Source organism: Telopea speciosissima, chromosome 6 (assembly GCF_018873765.1).
Source record: "Telopea speciosissima isolate NSW1024214 ecotype Mountain lineage chromosome 6, Tspe_v1, whole genome shotgun sequence".
Classification (NCBI taxonomy): domain Eukaryota; kingdom Viridiplantae; phylum Streptophyta; class Magnoliopsida; order Proteales; family Proteaceae; genus Telopea; species Telopea speciosissima.
In genome coordinates, this window is record NC_057921.1 from 59,478,327 (window position 1) to 59,500,144 (window position 21,818).

General features: G+C 41.8%; 1 protein-coding gene across 1 annotated transcript in view; it reads right to left on the bottom strand.

Annotated features, from left to right (window-relative positions):
• LOC122664589 (NAD-dependent malic enzyme 59 kDa isoform, mitochondrial-like) overlaps positions 1-11,838 on the bottom strand; it is a 28,589-nt gene extending 16,751 nt beyond the window's left edge. Inside the window, exons 1-5 of the mRNA XM_043860468.1 lie at positions 11,646-11,838; positions 9,846-9,942; positions 9,073-9,191; positions 8,813-8,980; positions 7,405-7,533 (exon numbers count right to left, since the gene is read on the bottom strand). Coding sequence (XP_043716403.1) covers positions 7,405-7,533; positions 8,813-8,980; positions 9,073-9,191; positions 9,846-9,942; positions 11,646-11,774 — 642 coding nt within the window. The 5' untranslated portion in view covers positions 11,775-11,838. The remainder of the gene's footprint in view (positions 1-7,404; positions 7,534-8,812; positions 8,981-9,072; positions 9,192-9,845; positions 9,943-11,645) is intronic.
• Between the last annotated feature and the right edge of the window lie 9,980 nt (positions 11,839-21,818).

Sequence of the window (21,818 nt, forward strand, 5' to 3'; positions counted from 1 at the left end):
AAGTGTGGGAAAAGGCTTGTGACCCAACACTTGAACCCGAATCTGATCATACTCCACATTTAAGCCTGCCAAAAAATCATAAACTCTGATCTTGTCCACATGTTGCTTATAAGAAGTAATATCGGCAGTTGTACTTGGGTGAAAGTCAGAAAAATGGTCCAGCTGCTGCCAAAGGCTGCGCAAGGTAGCATAGTATTTGGAGACTGTCATCTCTCCCTGAGTAGTGTCAAGGACCTTCTTCCTGAGTTCATATACCTGGGCATCCCAAATTTCCAAGGCTGTGTCAAGGAGAAGAAAATTGTGCTGCAGATCTGTAGTCATAGAACCGATCAGGTAGGACATAAGAACTCCATTGTTGGCAAGCCACTTGTCTTGAGCAGCTCCAACCTCAGTAGGCATAGCAGTGGTTCCCCTAATATGACCAGTAAGGCCACGGCCAGCAATGGCAAAGGAGGCAGACCTCGACCAAAGCAAGTAATTTGTGCCATCCAACATGATTGGATTTGGGGAAAAAGTATGATAATCTGGTTTGCTGTTTCCATCACCAACAGAAGTAGCAGTCGAATCCACAGAGTCACCCGTGAAGATAGTGAAGAATCCCAAATCGCAGAAGGGGGCTGTTGTGAAGAGAAACCCAAGAAAACCTCCAAGTTAAGGGCTGTAACAAGGATGGAAGCCCTCTAATAATGAAGGAATAAATGTCTCCAAAAATCAGCAACACCAGACAGAGAGAACCTTGAGATCGATTTTTTCAGGGTTTTGAAAAAAACCCTGAAAGTGTTGAAATCGATAAGATGAATTGAGGCCTGAAAAGTGACTGGATGAGGCTGAAATTGCAGTCGAATTAGTCTTGAACAGTGGAGAAGCACTCCTCAAAAAGTCAGAATCAACTGATAAGTGGAACCCCAAGGTCGACTATTGTCATGAAAGTGAAGAGATATCGATCTTGAGAGGCTGTAACTTGATATAACTTGATGCAGGTGCTGGAATACTAATCTGCTGCAGGTCTGGAGCTCCAATATGGTGAACAAATCCATGGTAGTCTAGAGTGGATCTGTCCAACGAAGGCTGAAGTCTTCAATATTCGCAGCAAAGAGGCCAAGCACCCTATCGATCAAATCTTCATATCATGGGATGAGGTAACAAAGGAGGGCAGCAGCTGGATCAATCGATCACCTCATCAGTGCTGCCCTATGGGACAGAGAAGAACAAAACAAAACAAAACAAAGGAAAGAAAAGAAGAGAAGAGAAGAGAAAAGAAGGGAAGAGAGATCGAGAATTAGAGAGGGAAGGGGATCGTGGATGGCAATGAGAGTCCTAATTCATAACCAGCTCTGATACCATGTTAAGAGGATCAGAATTGAACTCAATGCTTGGATGATTAGAGTCACCCCAAGCACCTCTTTATTTATAAGAGTAATAAAAGAATAATCATATGTACATGAGCAATGTGGGACTAAACCGAAAAATCTGGGTTGAAGGAAGACTCAAATTTCTGTCTCAGGAGAAACACCATGACCTCCCCTTCTCCGGCAGCCCCAACCACTGCCTGCTCCTCTGCTTCTCCTCCAGACCCCCCCCTCTACTTCCCACCTTGACCCATCCACCCTTGTTGTAGACCAATCTAACCCTGTTGAACAACCTTGGTCCTCCCTTTTCTCCGGCAACACCTCTTCAAAACCTGCTGGACATCCTCTTCATTTCGTCCCCCCTACCTCCCTTGATGCCTCCAAGATTGGGTTCTGCCCCAAAGGATTACTTGACGATGAAATCTCAAAATGGCAATGCTGCCTTGTTGGGAATTTCCTGGGTAGCAGACCTCCTTACCATGTTGTCAAGTCCTCCCTCCTGAAACAATGGAGAGCCGCGGGTGCAGTCTTCATTCACTTGCTTTCAAGTGGGCTGTTCATCTTCAGGTTCTCCGACGATTCCGACAAAGCTCGTGCGCTGGAAGGTGGTCCCTGGCAGATTGGGAAGAAGCAGATCTACCTCCGGCAGTGGGATCATCGTTCCTCACTCAACAGGATCGACCTCAAGCTCATACCAGTTTGGATTAACTTACCTGGGCTCCCCTTCCACTATTGGTACCCCTCTGGACTTAGCATCGTCGGATCGACCATCGGCAACCCCCTCTTCTCCGACGAGCGCACCAAGAGAATGGATCGACTCTCCTTCGCTCGTATTTGCGTTGAACTCTCTACTGAAGACCCTCCACCGGACTACGTCACCATCCAGGAAGAAGATGGACACTCCTTCACTCAGCGAGTTCTCTATGAAGGCCTTCCCTACCACTGCTCTGTCTGCAAGATCTTCGGTCACACCTCCAAGAGCTGTGTATCAGGTCCTCCTTCTTCCAAGAGTCTCTCGACTTCCCTACTTGCTCCTGAGGATCAGGTCGAGGCCGAGACCTACGTAGAAGAACACAGATTTGCTCCGTCTTTGGCTCATGAGCTTGCTACGTCCTCTGCTACGATTGCTGCTTGCTGATTCTCTTGTCGTTGTTGGATCTACAGCCGCTTCTAAAGGCATCTTGATGGACCCCATTCTTGCTTCGATCTTGTTGGTTCTACCGCTTCAAGGCATCTCGATGAACCCCAAGTCGATCGATTCCATTGCTTTTCGCAACGCTGGCACTCTGGAGACACCTCTCGTGGCCGGAAAAATAAAAGGAACCGCCACGGAGGAGCCGGGAACAGACAAGACTCAGCTGGACGAGACCCCGAGGCTCACCTACCCAGTTGCTCGCCTGACACTGGCCACAACAGGTTCGCTGCGCTCATGGACCTCGATCCTGAGGCCGTATGTGACGTCGCTATCTCTCCGGTTCTTCAGGAGCCTAGAGAGATCCTACACGAAGACCTGCAACCTCCCTCTGCAAACCCCTCTGAGAAACACCTTCCGCCCCTGCTTCGCTCCCTTACCCCTTTCGCTAATACAGCCCCGAAGCCCCCCACTGATACACTTTTAAACCCCCCCCCCACTTTTAGCTCTTACCAACCTCCAACGTTGGACCCTGCTCCCCAAAATACCCAGTTGACCTTTCCACGTGGCCCTCCCCTTGTCCCATTCCAATTAAAATCATATCCTGCTGACCCGACCTAATTACCCACCTCCCCAACCCTTTTATCCCCTTTTCTCCCCTTCAACCCAACAAATTTGAACCCAACCGAACCAGTCCCAGCCCCCCTTACCGGTTCAACGGGTCCCTCCTCTCCCCTGGTTTGCTTCCCCCCCTTACGGGATTACCGTCTCCGGCCCCGTAGTGTCCCTCCGGGGTCTAGAGTTAGTCCATTCACTGGTTGGCTGCCCCCTCCACCACCCCTCCCATGATCCCTTGGACCATCTGGAACGTCCGTGGGCTTAATGCTCCGGCCAAACAAGCTGAAATCCATGTCCGCCTTAAGACCTCCAAATCCCCCCTTTGCTGCCTCCTTGAAACCAGAGTGCTTGAGCACAACTCGTCCCGCATTGCAAATTCTCTAGCCCCCTCTTGGTCCTTCCTTTCCAATTATGACCACTCCCCTCTTGGCCGCATCTGGGTTCTGTGGGATCCCACAAAATTCCATATCTCGGCCACCTCTTCATCCTCCCAATTCCTCCATCTCAACATTTCTGATCACCTTCATAACCATCTCTTCTTCTTCACCATGGTCTATGCCCTCAACCGCCATCCCGATAGGACCCCTCTCTGGGAGAATATCCGATCCATCTCTTCTTCTGTTGGTTCCTCCCCCTGGGGCATTGGAGGTGACTTCAATGTCGTTCGCTTTTGTCATAAAAAATTGGGTGGTTCTCCTATCGACCATCAAGCAGTTGCAGCCTTTAACTCTTGTCTGGAGGACTCTGGGCTACACGACCTCAGATGGTCGGGTGCTGATCTCTCTTGGCACAATAAGCGCTCTGGCTCTGACAGAGTTGCTTGCAAGTTAGACAGAGTCCTTGTAAATGATTCTTGGCTCTACTCCCTTCCTCTTATGCCTTCTTTGACCTTCCTGGCCTCTCCGACCATTCCCCCATCTCCCTTTTTGTCCTTCCTTACCTTTCTTTTGGCCCCAAACCTTTCAAGTACTTTGACATGTGGTCCTCCCACTCGGGTTTTTTGGACATTGTCCAAACGGCTTGGAACATCCCTGTGCATTCCTTCTCCTCCCCTCTTCTTGCCTTCTCCAAAAAGCTCAAGAATGTCAAGGTGGCTCTCAAAGTCTGGAATTCCTCCACTTTTGGCAACATTTCTTCTCATGTCTCCTCTTGTCGAGACACCCTCTCCTCCATCTAGCTCCGGCTTCAGGCTGACCCCCTCAACTCCTCCCTTGCAGAGGAGGAGATCCTTGCTACTTCTGACCTTTCCTCTTCTCTCTCCCTTGAGGAAAGCTTCCTTAAACAGAAATCCAGAATCAAATGGCTTGACCTCGGCGACTCTAACACCGCCTTCTTCCACCGCTCTCTCAAAGCCCGCTCCAACTCCAACTCCATCCTCTCTCTTACTTCCTCTAATGGCACTGTCCTCTCCTCTGTGGATGCCATCAAAGCCGAAGCTGTGAGCTACTTCACTGATATCTTTTGCACCCCCACCTCCCATACCCCCCTCCCTGCAAACCTTATCAACAAATTCATCCCCCCCCACCTCCTCAACTCCCTCAGCTCCATCCCCTCCGACTCTGAGATCACCTCCGCTGTTCGCTCCCACAAAGCTAGTAAAGCTCCTGGCCCCGATGGATTCAACATGGGATTTTTTACCACTTGCTGGGACATCATCGGTGTTGAGCTTATCAGTGCCATTAAGAGCTTCTTCTTCAACCCTCAGCAGATCCAAAATATCAACCATACCTTCCTCTGTCTCATCCCCAAATCCTCTGAAGCTTCTTCCATGTCTGACTTCAGACCCATCTCCCTTTGTAACCTCCTCTACAAGTTCATTGCTAAAATCCTTGCCAACTAGCTAAGCCTTGTCATTGATTCCCTTGTCAGCCCCAACCAATCTGCCTTCATTGCTGGGAGAAGCATCTCGGACAACATCATCCTCTGCCAAGAAATTGTCCGAGGCTTTGACCGCAAGTCCCACTCTCCTGCCGCTCTCTTAAAGATCGACATCCACAAGGCTTTTGACTCCATCCGTTGGGATTTCATCTCCCAAGTCCTCCTCAGGATGTCCTTCCCCCCCATTTTTGTCAACTGGATCCACTCCTGCATCTCCACTCCTCGCTTCTCTGTTCTCCTGAATGGCAGTCCTGCTGGTTTTTTCCCCTCCTCAGTTGGTATTCGCCAAGGTTGCCCCCTCTCTCCTTTCCTCTTTTGCCTGTCCCTTGAGGTTCTCTCTCGAAGTATCCAGTCCAAAACTGACCTCCACCTCATCTCCCCTATCCCTAAGTGTAAGCCTACCAACCTGACCCACCTTGCCTTCGCTGATGATCTCATGATCTTCTCTAAGGCTGACCCTCTCTCCATTGCTTCCATCATGTCCTCCCTCAACCTGTTTCAGGGCCTCTCAGGTCTCCGCATTAACCTTTTAAAGTCTCAGATTTTCTTGGCCGGAGTCTCGGACACCACCAAAGCCTCCCTCTCCTCCCTCACCGGCTTTACCATTGGCACCCTCCCTGTCCGCTACCTAGGCCTCCCCCTCATCCCTGCCAGGCTTTCAGCCCACCATTGCTCCCCCATCCTGGATCTTCTTCGCAAGAGGTTGCAGCTTTGGAAAGCCAAGCTTTTATCTTATGCAAGTCGCCTTGAGCTTATCAGATCGGTGCTTCAGTCTTGCTACATTTATTGGAGTGGAGTTTTTGGCCTCCCAAAGGCTACCATCAAGGCGGCTGAATCTATTATGTGTGCCTTCCTTGGGAAAGATGTGGACTCGCGATTCCTTCATCCTTTGAGTGGGCCTCCTCTGTGTTCCCAAATCTGAAGGAGGCCTGGGGCTAAGGAGAATAAAAGATGTCAACATTGTTGGGTCCATCAAACTTATTTGGAAGATCCTCACCAACAAAACCTCCATCTAGACTTCTTGGTTGTATGCTGGGCCCCTCCGTAGAGATTCCATCTGGACCGTTAGTCCAAGGGCTGACTCCTCCTGGGTTTGGCGCAAAATTCTGCAGATGAGACATTTAGCCAGGGACGCCATTTCGTGCTCAATAGATGATGGTACGTCCACCTTTCTTTGGCTGGACAAGTGGCACCCTTCTGGTGTACTCTCTTCTATTGTGAGCCCCAGAGATATCTACTCCTCCGGATTGGACAGATTTGCCCATGTTGCTGCTATCATCTCCAAAGGCTCTTGGTCCCCTCCCACCTCCCCTCCCCCTCTCGCTGACCTTTGGAGATCCCTTCCCCCCATCCCCCCAGGGCATCGAGGTAGAGGTGACACCATCTTATGGCTCCCCTCCCAATCGGACAGATTCAGCTCTCACTCCGCTTGGGATTTGATTAGACACAGAGGGACCCCTTGTCCTTGGTATAGAGTTGTTTGGTTCCGTGGTCACATACCTCGTCACAGCTTCACTGCTTGGCGCGCCCTTACTACCTGCCTTCCTACACAAGCCTTCCTTATTTATCGACATATTCAGGTCCCTCCCAACTGCTGTCTCTGTTGGAATGGGACTGAAGATGTCGATCACCTTTTCTTCTCTTGCCCCTTTGCTGCCTCCATTTGGACCCGTGTTCTCCGCCATTGTTGGCCCGGTCGTCGCACTCCGCTTCCTCTCAGTAGGGAATGGATTTGGATTGACATGACATTCGGAGGGGAGTTGATCTACGACTCGGTTGGCAAGATTGCCTTTTGTGCCACTATCTCTCACATTTGGATGGAGCGCAACCTTAGAAGATGGACATCCAACTCCCGCTCTTTCGACATGATTTGGAAGGCCATCTTTTTTTATGTTTCATCTAAAGCTAGATCCCTCCCCCTCCGTGATGTGAAGGATTCCCCAAGGAACAGGCTCATTGTTGTCTCCTGGGGCCTCACTACATCCATTTTGCGCCCTAACTAGCCCCTAGTTTCGGCTTGCTGCCCTTGGGCTTGTATATTCCCTCTTTTTCTTCGTAATTAAATTTTTATTCATCCAAAAAAAAAAAAAAATGTGGGACTAAACCACATACAAACAACTAAAAAATAAAAGAGGAAAAAAGTCCAGAATACCCCCCACGGTATTCTGGCCCATATCTAACACTCTCTTATCACATGAGGGTAGAAACATCCTCCACATGCTGAAGGAGGACTAAAGTTTAAAGCATTAACATTGTTGCAGCTCACAGGCATGGGTATGCACCACGTACACAGCATCACTCAATTTATAAATAAATCAACCTGCGTGTTTGTGTGTGTGCAAGAGAGAGACACATCCACACCAGCTCACCCCTCACTAGGAGGGAGTGGAAGGAGAGAAAGAGATTAGTAAAAGGCACAGTACATACTCTCCGTGGGTTGATACCAGCAGCAGCAACATAAATATCAAGTTTCCCGACGGTTATTCCAATTCCCTGAACTCCAAGATCCCCCAGGCCAAGAATACGGCTGCCATCTGTCAGCACTATCATATCCACCTGTGTAAAATACATAGAAACTCCATGATATAACAAATCCAATGATGCACATAACCTCCAGACACAAATTTGGCCACTCCAAGTATGTTTAAAAGGTACTATAAAAAAATATAGCCATCTTCATCTAAAATAAAATAAAACTCCAAACACAAGGTTGGCCAATTAAAGTTGGCAGATAACTATGTGAGAATAATGAAAGTTTGGATCATTGGCCTGCATATTTTGGATCAGAACACCCTTTGAAGGCACACTGCTTGAGCCAAATATGAACCATCCTGGATTTCATCCTGGCTGCTTCCTGATTATGCCTTCTTTTGTTTTCAGATAAATACAGTTTTTGATTGAATTTACAAAATCTAAACTAGATGCTAAACCTTATTAGTATCAGTGAACACAACAGAAGATAAGTTGAAAAGTACACAACCGAGCAGCTTGAAACATTTTAAGCATGAAAACAAATCCAAAACTATCATCAAAAGCACACATAACCAGTCGTGTAGAAATGCTTTGATGAAAATGAAATTCTTTACAAACTTAAAAAACCAGGAAAAAAAAAGAAGCAATTGATGAAAGCTCCTATTTAAAAATAGGAGTCAAGGACTCGGAGATATAAAGCAACTACATATATAACAAAATAAATTGATGAATTATCTATATTTCTGCAATTACATCATTTGTATTACCTTAACATATTATGTGTAGTCTAAGGCTTGTTTAGAATTATTCTTGGATCATGTAAATAGTTCCACAGCTACCATAAAAAGGTATAAACTTATGGTTAGTCTAGGAATGATTTTAGCTGGTACAAGAAGAAATAAAATTATCATGAGCGTTATAACTTGAAACATTACAATAATTCAGTTACAAGTGATAGAGTTTGAGTTTGCTTAAACTCTCCTATCTTGTAGGGATAACCCCATCCATATCTGACGGAACGGTTTCAACGTCTCTTGACCCATTCTGTTTGGATTTCAAATTTTGAAGATTTGAATATTCCGTTACAATGAGTATAGAGGTGGGTGCACTTGCAAGCATAGAAGTGGTGGTAGTAGTAGGCGTGTCAATGCCATGTTGATGTTGGAAACCATGTCCACACATCTCAAACATGGGCACAGATCCTATTAAGTATCCAGGTATAATAAACCCTCCAATGCAAACAAAGCTCACCAAGCATATGTTGCTCACAAAATATAGGTTTCAACTAATCTGAAACAGGTATGTCATCACGAAGTTATAGAATGACTCATCTATTACCATTTTTCAGATATTGAGAGGATACCTGTTCGGCTGGCCAATTATAAATCATGGACATCATCTCTCCTTTATCTTTTGCACTGAAATACATCCCGCGTGGACGTCTAAACAAGCCTGAATAACTTTGGCAAACCAATCCCACTGTTGGAGTGTATATGATCGGAGCAAAATGTTCAATATTATCAATTAGAACCTGGAGAGGAGCCAGTGACAGTATTACTTAGACTAACATAATTCTTAAAAACCTGTAAATAATTGCAAGCTTATATTGTTGATCAAACTTACTCTATAGTATAGTGTCTCATTCCTGTCATGCAGTCTGTTCAGGATCCTCCATTTAGCCAAAGATACAGTGTCTGGTGGTTGACCACAGGTATTTTTCTCCAGCGATCTATATGACTCCACTGACATTAAAAACAACAAAATAATGTAATCAACTCTACCATATTTCAGTGAATAGATGCCAACAACCATGAACAAATGAGATATGGATAAGTGAACTGCATAGAGATAGTCATATGATGATGAACCTTATTTACAAATATTACTTTTCCATTTCTTTCTCTTTCCCCTCAAACAAAGCTTGAGCCAGCAAGTTAGAAAGTTAGTTTGCTTATTGCAGGCTGCATCATACAACTACATGTTTTGAAGGTCTGTGTAGTTACTCTCATTCTTCTATTTTCCCCTTTCTCCTCCTTACTTTTATTTCTTTCTCCCCAGTCCCCCCCCCCTATGTGCACATAAATTAGAACATAAATCCAAAAAAATTGTGCCACAAAATTTTTAGGCTCAGGGATTTCTCAAATAACAAATTTTCTTCTCATCATCTCCACTTTCATGTCTATGAGAGATATGAGAACTTACTGAAATACCAAGTGTAGGTTATGTAGATCAGGGTTGTTATTTAGCATACTCTATCACTGAGTACATATATGGCTCCAAAATCCAATCCAGAGTCAAATTACACTAATCATCAAAAGAATGAAAATAACATGAATGATCATGAATACAAGCCTACTAATAAAATTTGAAAGGATGCTCAGGTCCATCACACTCACTGAAACGTTCATATTGCTGCTCAAAAGATATGACACGAGGTGGAAGGAGACCACGGAGCCCAAGTCTATCTCTTTCTGTCAAAGGGAAACCAGTATCCTACTCTCAACAAAATCAAAAAATAAGGAAGAATCACATAATCCAGTTAAAAAGCCACTTAATGTTTTTTCCAGAGTCACCATTATAGAAGATACTATTCAAATTAACAAGAACTAATAATGTGGAAAGAATTATAACCACACCAGCCTTTCCAAATAATTTTTGACTTGTGAATACCAAATATATCATAATTCAGTGAGAATCTTACTAGGTTCTATTACATGTGTATGATACATTTGTTTTTCATCATCACTTACATGAATGAATTTATACTGATAAACATAAGCAGCAATCTTGTTAAATGAAAATATGTAGGGTTTCATATCACAAGGCACAGATCAGAGCTCAACAGCCATCTTCACTAACTAACAACTAACCATCGATTTGCTTGCCCTACTCTTCCCCCAAATTGGAAGAGGGGGGGGGGGGGAATTTGTGCAATGCATGTAACTGAAAAACTAAAAGTAGACATCCAGAACATTGATAACCACAAACTTAATTGATCAAATTATAGATTAGTCTACTTATATATGTACAACAATATGTTGACCGTTCAAACAAAAGTTGCATAAATTCAAATTAATCATCCAACTGGATTTTCCCTCCAGTATGGCAACAATTATAACAAAGGTATGCAAAGTGCAATGTCCATACCCTATTTAGCCATCAGAAGGAGACTGCACAATTTCTTATGACAGACATAAATGTGGAAGTAAATCTTTGGTTTTGCAGTTCTCATTAATTCCTGAAGACATTCATTAACTTGTTTCACGTAAACTTGAAAGTTCAATTGAAAAACGGATGGATATCATAAATCATCAAACATCCTAATGAAAAAGTGAATGTAAACAGCCACATATATGTTGGTGTCAATAATATGTTAGTTAACAGGCACATACTAAAGTATATAAATCTAAGGAAAGACATGATTTCATAAAGTGGTGTATTGACCCCATTTCACTCTAAGTCCATTTCGCAAATAAATTATGAGCTTTTACATGAATTTAATCCAGTTAATCTCTCTGTTGACTCGTGACCAATTTCATAAAAGGAGATTTAGACACAGGAGAGTTAGTAGCTCCAGAGAGAGATCATAAAACATCAAGAGTGTCCTTAGCAGAAAGTTCATGTAAGTACCTACGTAAATTTTTTAAATGAATAAATAAATCGTTTTTGGTTTAATATGCTTTGCTTACTAGTGATGGTGAAATTAGAGTTCTTTTTTTTTTCTTTTTTTTTTAAATCATGAATTTTTTTCTTATGCGTTCTCAGTACCAATCCAAATAATAATAGTAATAAGTGATTGCCTTCTAATCAAATGCTTATGCTAGCTTCCATTTGCGTCAAGTGTTGATGCGGACTGCTACAAGGTTGAGTGTTGCGGATTATGTTTCTCACTGAAGCTAGGGAACCATTTACCATATTTAAGGTTAAAATTCATTATAAAAATTGGACTATTTTGCAGGTTTACTGATTCTTTAACTCAAATTTACTGTCCATATTCCTCCGTTCTGTTTTATTTTAGGGACCAGCAAGCAGGTCTGTGCTTAGAAGGCACGTAATATCTTGACTCATAAAGCACCAAATTTTCTGCAGCAGGATACACAGAAAATCCGTGCCTCGATCCAAATAGATTAACAAATGATTTATCATACATAACAAAAAAAAAATTAAAATCAATTAATAGAGATTACAAGCTTAACCTTATTAAACCATGGATCATGAAGAATATCGGTCCCGCGCTTATGGACGATGCAAGGATCCGGAATCGCTGCCGAGAACCGCCGTGTCTGGCGGAGATTTGACGTTGCAGATCTAGCTAGTTTCCACATCTTCTTATGCGCTATAAATCCAGTTCCCAGATGAACGAAACAACGAACTCAAGATCAATGACGTCTTTTATGTACTCGGCATTTATCATCAAATTTGAGAGAGAAAAGTGAAAAATTCACTGATGCTCTTCATTTGTGTTTAGTCAAATTTATAGTCATCTTTGGTCCATCGTCTCCCCACCCTCTTTGTGTCTGCGCAGACAGTAGAAGCCGGAAACAGATTCGTACTGCCCAATGGAAATCACGGGCAGGTTTCTAGAGCTGAAGTTAATGGAGATTGGAGTACCTAGAGAGAGTACCAAAACTAAAAAAGAGCTGTAAAACGTACGAAATGCTTGATGGATGGCTGTCGCTGACGAGATGATTAAGCTGCCCAAGTTTGAACGGGCAGTCTTGAGTCTTGACATTACAGAGATACAAATTGAATAGCGTTTTCAAGTCTGAACAGGTGGGACTGGGTCAGATTTGGGGAAGCTGAAGCTCCCATTGGCCTGGAGACTTTTCTGTTCAAAAAACCAAAAAAAAAACTTCTTTGATCAGTTTTGTCGCTTTCAACTTGAGAGCGACTTTGACAAAATCGTTAGATTGGAATAAATATTGTGTTCAATCCAGCGGGCATTTCTATCGAAGAATGTCTTTGACGTTCTCAAATGGACATTTAACCCCTTAACTCGTTAAGGCCTTAACCCATTCTCCCAATTGATTAAAAAATCGGATCGGATGGACAGAATCGATCCGATTTCATCTGATTATTCGATCTGATGCAGTTTCTAGACACAATGGTTACGGATCTTCAATCTGATTCTGGGTAAATCCGCCTGATTTCAATTCGACACGAATTAGAATCAAATGCTTACCTACTCTTCTCAATGAACCAAAGGGTGTTGAGTTGGGCTTTTTAAAACCCCAACCCAACCCTGAGTCCTTAGCTGGGCTTAGGCCCGGCCCGGCCCGATCTTGACTCAGGATGTGGAAAATCCAAACCAGACATGTCCTCAAGGTCGGGCAGGGCTGACCTTGATTGGTCCTGATCATGGAGTGGGGGAAGAGAGAGATGCATGGATTGAACTGAGTTGGGCTAGGCCGAAGAGAAAATTATCAATTTTACATAAAATAATATTACAATAAAATATAATATCACTTATTATTTTCATATATAATATATTATATAACAAAATATGTGTGACATTTAAAGTTTATAATATATATAGTATATCACTATATATTTATAGTATAAATTAAAACAGGTCGGGCTGGGCTGGGCCAGGCTCAGCCTGAGGCGTCAATCTTAACCCAACCCGACCCGACCCTAACTCAGAGTCGAAAAATTTTAGCCCTGAACTGCCCTCAGGGCTAGGTATCTCTGCCCAAGACCTGTTCGGGCTTAGGGCGGGTTTGGGCCGAGAGGGCTAAACTTGCACCCCAATGAGTCCCAGTTCCACGGCAGAAATGGGTCCTAGACTCGTAAGAGATGCGATCCAAGTATCCAACCGTGGTTTGTTGCCATTTGCAATTTTCTAACCATTTCCATGTGATGATATGAATGCCACCCAACGATCCTCCTTGTTAATTTGATCGTGCACGCATTAAGCTATGGTTTTGTTGGGAATGTGCTGTTTACCACTCGTTTTAACTTTTAATTTTTAAGAACTTTCTATCAAAAACAAAAAAAAAAAAAAACTTTTAAAAAGCATATATACTTAATAAATTATTGGGGTGTTGTTCTTTGTGCCGCAGCATAGGCTGCGCCCAGGCACATAGGGGTGGGTGCAATGATCATCCTGCCCTCCTGAGTGGGAGGCCCATGTGCCTAGGCGCAGCTTGCATAGAGAACATTCTCCCTAAATTATTTGTATTGATTTTTCACTTAAAAAATGGTAAGTGTTCTTTGAACACTAATAAAGTGCAACAAAATGGTACCATACATTAAGGAAATGAAGTCATTTCATGCGAAGAGGAGAGAGAGACATAGAGGTACTAGTGTACCCATTTCTAGTAGCTCAGTAAACCTTTTCCCTAAAAAAAATATTATAAATGTAAAATTTGTAATTAAAATGAACACCATAGAAAAAGCTTAAAAAATGGTAAACCTCAGATAAATTTACTTATGGGTAAGAGAATATTATCTGGTTGCGTGTAGCGCGCGGCTCCTGTGCCTAAATATAGGGCCGTATGAAATGATCATCGTGTCCTCAAGGATTTATGCCTTTCCATGGGGGCGCAACGGTCATTTTGCACAGCCCTATGTCTACACGTAGGAACTGCACGTAAGGTGTTAAATGGTTCAGTTTCGGTTAAACCGTTTAATTAAACTGTCTCAATTTTAAAACCATAACTAAACCATTTATTAAACATCTTTCACGGCTTTGGTTTAATAGGTTCGATTTCGGCACCAATATGTGCATCGAAGGGTGTTAAACGGTTCGATTTGGTTTAAACCGTTTAATTAACGGTCTCAATTTGAAAACAAAATCAAACCATCTATTAAACGGTTTCATGATTTTGGTAAACAATTTTCAGTTTGATTTTGACACCCTTAACCGTGCGTCACACGTGACCAGGTAGCACATTCTTTTCCCCTTTACTAATATCTGGTTTTACTATAGTAAAACATGTAGGAACTAGGAACAAGACATTTTTATAGAAAACATCAAAATAACATGTATTTAGGGAGAAAGAACGCCACATGGTCGTGCAGCGCATGCTGACCCTGTGCCCAGACACAGGAACACACGTAATGATCATCGCACCCCTTGAAAAGATAGAAATGACAAGGGATGCGGCGGTCATTTTGTACACCTTTGTGTTTGGGCGCAGGGCCAGCATATGTTCCACATCCGGGTGGCGTTCTCCCATTTATCCATTTTAAAGGATTTCCCAAGGAAACCAATGGATTATGGTCTTGCACTGTTGCACACCAATTTATGGCTTCTCTCACCTAACACTATGTTCTTGACACTCGTACATTATTAAAAATTCTTCAACTGAAAAATAAAAAAATATATATATTTTTAAAGAAAATCCATCATAAATTTCCACCTTCAAATTTCTACATATTCAAAAGGGAGTGGAGTTCCATTAGTTCTGGTTTCATTCTCTTTTCAGACATACCCGTGATTGCTTACTCTGGCCTTGAGGACGGGTCAGAGGTGGAAATCTCTGGTCATGAGTTAGGGTCGGGCTGGACCAAGGTTAAGGTCGTAGGTTGAACCCGTTCTGGCCCTCTCTCGTTATGCCATGCAGATAGATGACACTAAGAAGATAATCCAGATTAAGGATTTTTCAAATTCAATAAAAAACCACCATGTATTGGCATGCATTCATATGTATGTCCATGCATGCTTGACAAAATCTGTTTGAGATGAAACTTAATAAGTGATTATGGGATTTTGGGATGTATTTGTTCACAAATTTTAGGTCCCACTTGAACCTTTCAAGTGAAACCATCTTAAGTTTTTTCAGTAATTAGATATCAGATTGGAATTGGCCATGACCAATCCCGATTCCGTCTATTCCGATATGGCTGATCCATGTCAAGAAACTCTAGAATCATTGAGTTTTCAAATCTTAAAGCCAATTCTAGGGGTCTTGGGACCAATTTGGTCCCTGATTCCTTCTTTTAAAATGTTGCTTCCAAACATCCCCCACCCCTGTCTACGACCGGTCCACCATGGACCATTTCAATTCTGGTTTTGCAAAACAATGGGTGGAAGAACAAGGATCATTGAAGTTAAAAACCACTTTATCCGGATAAAGATAAACTAGTAGGGGCTAATGGACATTAAATATGGTTCCCTACATCAACTGATGGAGAAAATTATAGGCAAAGGAAAACGACTGCTTTTAATAAGAGACGACGACAGTCAAGTAGGAATTCCACTTTCCAGTTTCAAATGGAAACTAATTCTATTCTTAAGCTACATTATTTATTGAGAATAACTTCTTACTTTTATTATATTACACACAAACGAAAAAGCGTGAAATGTATTCCCTTGCGCCTTGCGGTGGTATATAGCAAAACTGATGCAGAAAACAGAGATGAGTGGCCACCCTTAGAAGCTATATTTATTGCATGGATGCTGTTGTCCATCAATTATGGCAAACCCAACCTATTAAACATTATAGGACAATCCGTACTTTTTTTTCCCACCCACAAGAAATAGCTGCAAGCCCTTGGAGACCCACCCCCAATGACTTCTAGGATATCATACTGGTATCATGGTTTTAGTGCACTGTATCGGAATGAGTTTCGGTCACCTTTAAAATCGATACAATACTAATACGGTATTGGCATGGATCGATTGTATCGGAAAAGTTTGTTCTTGAGTTTCCCTAAAAAATGAGTTGTTTTTACTATTTTACCTCGTCTGTACCATTTCATTGATACGGTATTGGCACTTTATTACGACTTGTCACCCTCAAACCAATACAAATTGCCTGATATGGGCGATACGATATCGATATCTCAAACCATGACTGATACAACCTAAGGAAAATAAAATCAAATTTTCAAAATCTTTTTTTTTTCCCCACCTCCTCCTTGTTAGGAATTATAAATGTAGTAGAACATCAGAAAATCACACATACACACACACACACACAACTTTACGTGGTTCACCCAAGGTGGGATGCCATGCACTAAAACCATGATATCTTTAATTAGTTTTACTCCAAAGCACAATATAGAAACCAACCACCAGAGTAGCTGATCCTGCCAAACTGAATTGAAACAAAAACTCTAATTAACATATTGATGTAACACCAAAAAATACAATCTCTTGAAAGTTCAGTGTGCATGACTTATAAAGATACGTTCAGGGGCTGCTCAATACAACAATACTAATTAAATTGGCAGAGAAAGTTGAATGCCAACTGATTAGTTCCAAAATCAACTTCTAAAACATTCAAAAAGTGAAGTCAAGAACTTATTGCAATCACATAGAGCAATTAACGTATATACTCTGATAATTAAGTTTCCAAGCATGCCATAAAAACTTTAAAAAAGTCCCACATAATGGAAGTGCAGTTTACATGTGATTTTCAGGCACATAGAAAGCTTTCTAGTCAAAGTGCTGATACACTCGATATCAAAGTACATAGAAAGATTAAAAAAAAATAAAAAATAAAAAAAGCAGCACAGGAAGTGAAGATACAAAGATCAATACTGATTAGTACCGAATTGAGTGTGTAATTAGATTTGATACGTAGTTGTGACTATGTTTTCATGATTGTACATAGTCAGCTATATGTGAGAATCTACAAATTTACACGATCGCTTCAAATTATGGGTGCTATAATATAAAATTTCATGGACAAATATCTCACTAAAAGATAAAAATCATATTAAAACAAAAGAAAAGAGACAGTCATAGATTTGGGATTAGGCTGTTTAAAGAGAAGAAAAAAAAAAAAAGAGACCAACACAGAACTGCTAACAAGGACATCCTTAAGGAACTTGAGAGAGAGAGAGAGAGAGAGAGAGAGAGAGAGAGAGAGGATAGGGTGTTGAGAGACTGTAATTTTAATAAGAAAAATCTGAGGTCCTGAGAAGGACCTGGCTCCTATCCAGCCGCGGCGGGAGCTGGACGGTCTAGTGCCACTAAATGACAGGGAAAAGAGGTGTAGAGTGGTCATTTTACATGTGGGTCTCACTTAGGTCTCACATGTGAAATGACCACCCCACCCCTATTTTTTCTATCGTTTAACGGGATTGGACCGTTCAGCTGCTGCTACGGCTAGACAGGATCCTTTTCCATCCTCAGAACAACCAAAGGTCGTATGTACATCAGACAAATGAAAAACCTAGAATCTAAGGTTGTAGGTGATCAATTGCCTTGGTCCTACGCTCGGCTCCACCATCACCCGAGGAACTCCCATCATCATTGTCCTCCTCGTAATCCCCATCATAGCCAAAAGAAGACCCACTGCCGCCGCCAATCACCACTATTGCCTTCAGCTGCATCACCATCCACTAAGCCCTCAACTGCTAGGGTAGCAACATCCAAGCCTACCATCTCATCTAGAAGGCCCCTCAACGTCTCAATGGTCATCTTAAAGCCCACGATGTCTTGGCTTGGAGAAGCCCATAGGGAATCCAACTATGTTGAATGCATAGACTAGGCATTAGTATACACCTTAATTAACCGTAGAGGACCACATGGTTTTAAAAGACTTACCAGCTCATCTCTCAACATCTGCTCATACCCATCGAGGATCGACCTATGGTCGAACGATGTCCAGGAATCTGCAAATGCATGAGCATATTTTAATAAATAAAGAGGTTCATTTTAGAATAGAAAAATCGAGACAAAAGGAAGAAATGGTTACTTACATAAGCCAAAGGAGTAGGAACTCCGATGAGAGAACCACGAGGGTCAGGAACAACCCTATTTTCAATCATCCCAAAATACCCTACTAGGGAATCCTAGAAGTGAATTACTAAGGTAAAGCAGTCCGACCCAGATGGTACGCTCTGAGCACCAATCCCTCCAGCCATAGGCATAGCCGAGGTAGTGATAGTGGTAGATGCAGCAGAAGTGCGCCTAAATGAGGCATCCACCGTTCCTACACAATGGAAACAAGAGTCAGGATACAAGAATAAAATAAAAGCTTGAATCAATCGTTTGGTACCATTTCCTTCTTTTCCTTGTGGTTCAAGTCTTCAATCGTTTCAGGTGAAAATGAAATTGAAACTGTGGTCCATGGTCTTGTTCATGATTACATCCAAAAGCTTTATTTGGTACACTCATCCAAAACATTTATGTTTTCTTAATCCATCAAAAAATCCTATTGGTTTTTTTGTCTACAAAATTAAATGATTGTTCCCTTAGCATTAATGTGCTAGATTTAAAATATATTTAATATATATTTTATTTTATTTTAAGTTTCAAAATATTTTGATTGTTTTATTATGGTGTGGGACCCATGTGATCAAAAAAGTAATTTCAAAGATTGTAACATTCTATGGGTACCCTAAAGTCTATTCATGATCACTATCATGAGTGGGAAGGTGGGTCAAGGATATTGAATGAGATTAATTTCTCAATTCATGGCCATAGGTGGTGTCTCTCCCTTTATGGGGTATTAATGCATTTATGGTCCTTAGTGGAGAATGACCCTTTATGGGGTTTTAAGGCATTTATGGTCTTAGTGGAGAATGAATGAATTTTAAGGCCATTCATGACCCTTAGTGGGGAATGACCATGAATTTGGAATTAACCTCCAATTCATGTCCATATTCATGTCCATAAATCTTATTCTTCAATTTGGTCATAAGTGGATGATTATTCTTGGGAATTCCAAGGGAGTGCAAGGATTGGTCTTGGACCTATATAAACCCAACCAATTGCTTTGTAAGAGACTTCTTTGGATACATGTTCATGCCCATACTTAGCAATCACTAAGAGTATTATTGTCTCTCTCTCTCTCTCTCTTTTCTTCTAAGTGTGTTAGAGGGTTGCTGTGTTGAAACTCTTGGCTCCTTCAAGGGACTAGAATGACTGCTTCATCTTCTAGTTGGAGGTTGTTTTATCTTGGGGTAATGGTGCAGAACACTCCTTGGCAGTAGGAGGCATCAATTACCTTAAAAGCAGCACCACAAGTGTGACTCAACCTCAAGCTTGTTCAAGTTGTTGCGGGTGTGGTTCTATATCAAATCCAAGCTTTGGTCTTCTCATTTCAGCCAAAGGTCAAGCCTAATTTCTGCTGCTTAATCTATTGTATTACAATTCATGTTGTTTCAATTATTTGTAAGGAATTGTAATACAATTACCCAACATAATGTTTTCCTTTAGGTTGTCTTGCAAATGTGTCTTTTTCCATGCTCATCTAATTATGGTATCTAAAACAATAAAGATGTCGAGAAATATAATAAAACTACGTGCAGATAATATCAAATGTGTAATTAAATTGTATGTGCTTACCAAATTTCCGAGACTACCCATTCCAAGGAAATTAAATATTAATCCAGAAAAGCCTTGATTCTCTCATAAGCTCCAACATGTATTTGAAAAATGGATATTGTCAAAAAAATTAGTTGGATGATAAATTCTCTAAGAAAAGGGGCTAATATATATATAAAACCACAATCAAGAAATGCAAGAAAAGAATAAAAAGGATTAGAAATGATTGAGTATAAAAGTGTTATATAGATACACACATAATAAATAAATAATAATAATAATATTTATACAATTACTAAGGGTCAGTTCAGCTGCGAAAGCAGGGTAAGGCTGTATACATTATGACCCTCCCCAGACCTTGTAGTGGCGGGAGCTTGTGCACTAGGATGTTTGTCCTTTTTTTTAAACCAAGGGGATGTTGAGTTTTCCATTAAAAAAAAGGAGCATGTTGAGTTGTCTATTGGAAGCAATCTTTGGAGAGAGTTCTCTGATAGGGGTGGAGAGGAGAGAGAGACGATGTTAATGGCCGACGTTCCTGTGGTCAACTCTGGCTGCGAGCTGAAGGAGTTGCTTGCTGGTGAGAGATTTTCCCAAGGAGTAGTTCTTATCCAGATGGAGTGAAAAAGAAGAGGGTATCTTGGAGTTGAAGTGGTAGTATTTCCACAATGTGAGAACAAAGGGTTGTTGGGTTTGGGTTGTTTGAGTTGTGGTGAAGGAAGAAAGGAAATCGATTAGCAACGATGGCGCGTTGGGAAGGCTTGCATTTACCGTACCTAAGGAGACTGACAGAAATTTAGCCGGAGAGGAGAGAGCCCTTGTCCGTAGCCTGCAACTACTTTTCTGTTGTTAACAATGGTCAAGTTCTGATTATTAAGCTTCTCTGAAGTAGATTTAATCAACTGTAATGACAGGAATTTATCTGTCTGATTGCCAAAGTTGAAGTCATTTCAATGAAGATGGAATTTGAACTAAAGGCAGCAAATTATGCAATTTTAACTTGTTGGCCAAACAACGGTTCAGGGATTAAACCATGGTTCTCTAGGGAAACCAAGATATTTATTCTTAGGGTTTTGCACGCCCTGGGTTAGCCCATGGTGTCCCATGGGTGCCCCATTTTAATTTTTAGGGCTTCCCATGGTCGTCCATGGGAACCCTGGTGCATCCCTGTTAGGGTTTCTCCTTCCCTCATGTGTCCCATAAAATTTATTATCACAGTAGGAACGAAGAAACTCATCCCTAGTCCATCACATGGCAAGGGGGATCCATCCCTAACTCGAATGCGCAGCGGAAAAGGTCGATTCGAGTTTCTTTCGCATCCCATAAATATTAATAATTAATAAACTGAAGGAATTAATGAAGAACTGCTAACCTGGTGAGCCTCAAGTGTTGCTCCTCCAATAGACAGTGGTTCTTCCTCCAGCAAGCGCTCCAAGCAAACAGATCTGAACCTCCAATGGTGTTACCAAGGTTCTACACGCCAGTCCCAGATGCCCTCAAACTCCTCAGCACAGATCTAGGGTTTCACAAACCCTAACTCTCAAACACAGGTGAGAGAAGCAAGAAGAAGAAGGGAGATCACAAGAGGGAGAGAGAGAAACCAAAAATGCAGGAGAGAGAGTGTCTGCTCCAAAAACGTGGAGAGATCATTCTTCTGCGTTTTTTGATCCTCTATTTATAATAATAGGGTTTAATTAAATCCTAAATAGATTTAATAGAGCCTTAGTGAGAGTCGACTCTCTCTCTCTCGATCTGGCGATTCTGTTTAAACTCAAAGTGCTACACGTGAAGAAGCGAGAATCTAATAGGGAAAGTATTAATTAGATTCTTTATTTAATTATTAATGGATAATTACAATTAGCACCAAATCCATTAATTAAATAAAGAGCCAATTAAATTAGCAAATTCCAAATAACTCCCTATATGATAACAATTTATCATATACAACCCCCCCCCACTAATCAACACCATCATTATAGAATCCAGGGCATGTACACATGTACTGTCAAACCCCAATCCATAGTACATGTCCATATAAGAGCATCTGTGCATCCGATCGGGTCCCGCAAAACTCGATAAAACACTTTATTTGAAATAACTATAAATAATGTATCATTTTATGTAAAATAAATTTTGCAAAACCATT